This window comes from Mandrillus leucophaeus, unplaced genomic scaffold, assembly GCF_000951045.1.
Source record: "Mandrillus leucophaeus isolate KB7577 unplaced genomic scaffold, Mleu.le_1.0 Scaffold314, whole genome shotgun sequence".
NCBI lineage: Eukaryota > Metazoa > Chordata > Mammalia > Primates > Cercopithecidae > Mandrillus > Mandrillus leucophaeus.
The window spans coordinates 2936674-2941720 of record NW_012103299.1 but is presented as its reverse complement, the minus strand read 5'-3'; the positions used below and the strand labels follow the sequence as shown (position 1 = coordinate 2941720).

At 37.6% G+C, this 5047-nt stretch overlaps 1 protein-coding gene across 1 annotated transcript in view; it reads left to right on the top strand.

The window, feature by feature from the left end:
- The window catches only part of RANBP17 (RAN binding protein 17), a 133363-nt gene that overhangs the window by 53872 nt on the left and 74444 nt on the right, over positions 1 to 5047 (top strand). The window contains exon 6 of the mRNA XM_011987719.1: positions 1263 to 1345. Within this exon, the coding sequence (XP_011843109.1) occupies positions 1263 to 1345 (83 nt within the window). The remainder of the gene's footprint in view (positions 1 to 1262; positions 1346 to 5047) is intronic.

The following is a 5047-nucleotide window of genomic DNA, read 5'->3' as shown; positions in this document are numbered from 1 at the left end:
CCAGGCTGGAGTGCAGTGGCCCAATCGTGACTCATTGCAACCTCCGCCTCCCAGGTTCAAGTGATTCTCCTGCCTCAGCCTCCTGAGTACCTGGGATACAAGCATGTGCCACCACACCTGGCCAATTTTTGTGTTTTTAGTAGAGACAGGGTTTTGCCATATTGGCCAGGCTGGTCTCAAACTCCTGACCTCAGGTGATTCACCTGTCTCGGCCTCCCAAAGTGTTGGGATTACAAGCATGAGCCACTGTGCCTGGCCCAGATGATTCTTACCTAGCACAACTGTCCTAAGAATTACCTTCTGAAATTTTGTTATTTTGGAAAATGTTATCTTGCCTATATTTCTCTAGAATTTAATGCAAATTATGTATGTGCATTTCTTTAATCAGAACTTGCATGCCAACAATCATATGTTCATAATAATATTTCTAATAGGTAATCATTGCACTTAATACTAAAGCATTTTTAAAAAGCATGGAAAAGCAAAAAGTTGTTTTATTCTTGGTAAACAGGTCTTTAGCAATGTCTTGCTTTTTGGTAGTTTTTGTTTTGCTAATCCTTTTTTTAAAATGCCACTATTTCTTAAAAGCCAAAGCAATGTTTAAAAATCAAATATGTCAGGAGGTCATGTTAGTTCTTTACCCTGTTCACACTTCTCCAACCCCAGCAGGAACCAGGGAAGTAGAATTGCTCTCAGTGAATTTATGAGATTTGTTTCTCTTTACTTAAGTTGTATGTAGTGGAAACTGTCACGTGTTTGAAATATGCTTGAAGTATCAGGTAATTCATTACACATATGTGCAGTATTTTAAAAGTACTGGATTTCCTATTCATCACTTTAGAATTTGTTTTAAAAATGTATATCAGGCACTGCAGGAAACCTCAAATGTAAATATATATCATTATCCAAGTATTTGTCTAAACTTAGACACCTGGGATGTTTTATTATTATCCATCATCCAGTTGGCATAAAAGAAGGGGCAAGAAATCTGTGATAAAGAATGTCAGGATATCGTTTTGACAGATAAAAAAATAACTCTTTGATTTAGCAAATAAATGAAAATAATTCTTCCTAATTGTCCTACTATCTTTAGAGTGAAGAAATCAGCATACGTATGTTATCAACAGTTTATAAAATGGAGTGGAATTTAAGAGACAATTGTACTGCTGCTAATTCTTATAAATGAAAATGCTAGGCATTTGAAATCTGTGTTTGGTTTCTTTATCTTCACATATAGTCCATTTTTTTTCTGTATTTCTTAGATCCCAGCGTCTGAATTTCGATGTATCATCTCCTAATGGAATTCTTCTCTTCAGAGAAGCTAGTAAAATGGTTTGCACTTATGGTGAGTATCCTTTTCCATGTGTCTCTGCAATATCGTTTTATCTCTTTGGAGGAAAGAAAGATGTTAGTTATTTTGTTCTTTTGAACTTTCATATCTTTATGAATTTGTGAAGTGGGTAATACAAGTGCAAAAAGCCAGGTAGCTATCATATTGGCATCAGGAGAAGTAAGTAGCATGCCTTTGACTAAATCATGCCTGACCAACTTGATGAATTTCTTTTGGATAAAATTGCAGTGTCAGTAGATGAGGGAATACACTAGATAGAATATTGAAAAGTTACAGCATATTCAAAATTGCTCAGAGTTACATCAGGGAGTTTACTATGTTGAACCAAGGAATGCTTAAACCAGAATGTCACTGAATTGTGGGAGAATATCCTTGTAAAGAGGAGTAAATATCTTTTTATGAGAAACTTTTGGGTACTGCACCTCTAGAAGCAGAGTTCTACAGGAAAGATTGTCCTATTCAATTATAGTCCTAAATTTAGTATTTGTTTAGCAGTTTGGCCCTTACAACTACCAAAAACTCTAATATTTGCCAATTCTGACACTGTCATCAATGAAATTCTCTACTCTCTGTGACCTGTATGTAGATAGGGAATGGAGATAGGGTGGATAAAAACCCTCTGTAATCTAATTTGGCACACAGTGACTGAATGTCAACTGAGCTGGGCTCTGTGCAATGCACTTCTCCTTGATAAATGTTTCCGTGTCCTTTTTTTCCCCCATCTGTTCTTTCCCAAAGCAACAGCAAAGTCTTAAGTAAATTTAGTCTTAAAAATTGCCTGATTTTTTTTTTTTTTTTTTTTTTTTTTTTTGAGATGGAGTCCCACTCTGACACCCAGACTGGACAGTGCAGTGGCACAATCTCAGCTCACTGCAACCTCCGCATCCCAGGCTCGGGTGATCCTCCCACCTCAGCCTCCCGAGTAGCTGGGGTTATAGGCACGTCACCGCACCTGGCTAATTTTTGTATTTTTAATAGAGACAGGGTTTCACCATGTTGGCCGGGCTGGTCTCGAACTCCTGACCTCAAGTGATCTACCCACCTTGGCCTCCCAAAGTAATGGGATTGATTACAGGCATGAGCCACTGCACCCAGCCGTGATTCTCCTATTTCTTTTTGAGTATCAAGAAACAAACTTTATAAAATTTTATAAAGTGTCTTTATTTTAATTCTGCATGTGTTTGTGCATGTATGTAAGAACAACCAATAGAAGCATTATCACTTTTTCTAAAGTAAAAGCCTATTTTTAAAAAGAAAAAAATGGGTGTTTTAAGTTGTTTTTACCTCATTTCAGAACACATTCTGGGGCCCTGATCTGTATACATTGTAGGCCTCCATTAAAAATACTTCATTTTAATTGCACATCTGATTTGTAGAATTTGAGATTTTTCATATGTAAAAACTAGAGAAAGCACTTATATAGGAGAGTAAACTTGTACTCTCTTATTTTCATCTGTACCAGTAACTACATTGCCACAACTTTTGTATCCTGTTTGAAAATAGACACATTAAAATCATATAAAGTGGGCCAGGTACAATGGCTTATGCGTGTAATCCCAGCACTTTGGGAGGCCAGGGCAGGCAGATCACTTGAGGCCAGGAGTTCAAGACCAGCCTGATCAACATGGTGAAACCCCATCTCTACTAAAAATACAAAAAATTAGCCAGGCGTGGTGGCGGGCACCTGTAATCCCAGCTACCCGGGAGGCTGAGGCAGGAGAATCGTTTGAACCCGGGAAGCGGAGGTTGCAGTGAGCCAATATTGCACCATTGTGCTCCAGCCTGGGCAACGAGCGAAACTCTGTCTCAAAAAATAAAATAAAAATAAAATCATATAAAGTGGAAATACTTTGCCTCCTAGAGGTAAAAATGGACGCATTTAAAAAAATTCTAATACAATTTGCCATACTTTTAGTGTATATCTAATTCTGTTCCATGTTTTGTCATATAAGATGTGTGTCTGGACCTTTTTTCAAAAACAGCATGGTATATTAGAAAAAGCACAGTTTTCGAATTTATAAGATCTGAGTACTAATCCTATTACCAATACTTTATCAACTCCATGACCTTCAGCTGAAATACTATATATACCTCTTTGTGACTAGTTTTCTCTTGTATAAAATTAGGACTACTAAATACCTACTGACTTACCTGCCTAGTTGGGATTAAAAAGGTTAATTGAGCTATTCTGGTAAACGGCCTGACACAGGAGGTAACATGGAATAGTTAATCACTGTTTATGCCTCTCCTTGTTCCAAAGCCTATCTGTTATACTCACCAAGCCAGCCTTCTTTGGACAGGGGTTCAACAACCCACATCATTGTTTTGCTCAGCAGTGCTTCCTGTTTGGATCACACTGCCCTGCTTCCTCTGCCTGTAACCAGTGATGAGTTTCTATTTCCTCACTTATTTAAAGGAAATAAACAGCACATATATAAGAATCTCTTAGTAATCAATAGGACTTTAACTATGCATACGTTAGATTCCTGTTACCAGTTACAATTGTATCATTCCTACCCCTTTCTCTGGATCTTTCTTTTCACTAAATGTATTTTTTCTTTGGCGGCTTATTTACTGTTGCACTAGGGCTGTTAAGAGAAGCCAGCTTCCTCTTCCAGTATCACTGACTTTCTAGGACAGAATGTATGTCCAGTAAGTGACACCAAAAGGAATCTGACAGAACAATGCCAAATCTATGGCCTTCAAAAGTTCTTCCGTTCTCTGTTGGGTTGTCTGACATAGAAAAAGGCATTGCAGCAAAAGTTGAGAAAAATAACTATGTGAGGATTATCTTGGAGGAGGAGGAAGAAGAGACAGAAGAGAAAGGAAATGAAAGGATAGGAGAAGTGAAGTGGAGTGGGGGAAGAGGCAAAACCTTCAGAGCATTCTTGCAAAGAAAAGCCAGTAAGGAGTTTTCTTACCCGTAAGAAAGACAAGGTTAGAGTAAGGCTCTGCTCCTCAATTTAGACTAATAGTACTGCTAGCCTTCCTTCTGTTACCAGCTTTTATAGTCTTATATTAGACCATTTATCATACATTACCCTGTTGAATCCTCAAGGTAGGTATTATGTGCTACTCACTAGTTATATGACCTTGGTTAAGTTGCAAGCCTCTCTTGCTTCAGCTTCTCGTTAGAGAAAATACTACATACCTCAAAGACGTGGTTGTGAGACTTCAGTTAGGTAATGTATGGAAAGCCCTTAGAGTAGTTACTGATTGTGATTACTGTTAGGAAGAAATTGAAGCTCATAGAGGTTAAAAACTTTGCCAAATATTGAATAGCTAGCAAGTAGCTGAATTGGAATTTCATTCAGTCATACTGACAGTAGTCTTTTCATATTCTTTACTGCCTCTTGGGATTTGCCAAAGTAAGATTTTACCATGGATATTTATGGTGAAGCACTGTTCTTTAAAGTATGGTGATTTCTATCTCAAAACTTAAAGGAAATCAAAGGTTCAATGGAAAAGTGTCCTTCAACTGGGTCACCAGTGACTCTGACAGTGACTTTGATGCATGCACTTTACATAGAATAATAGAAAAATGTCCTTAACCTCTACTGATTCTCTTGCTGGTCCACATAAGCCATCCAATTTGTCTGTCTTTACCTTCTGTAATGTTTTATTACCCATGCTTTTACCTCTGAAAATTCTAATATACACATTGGAGGAAGATCATGTAGTTGCCATTCAGGAGTC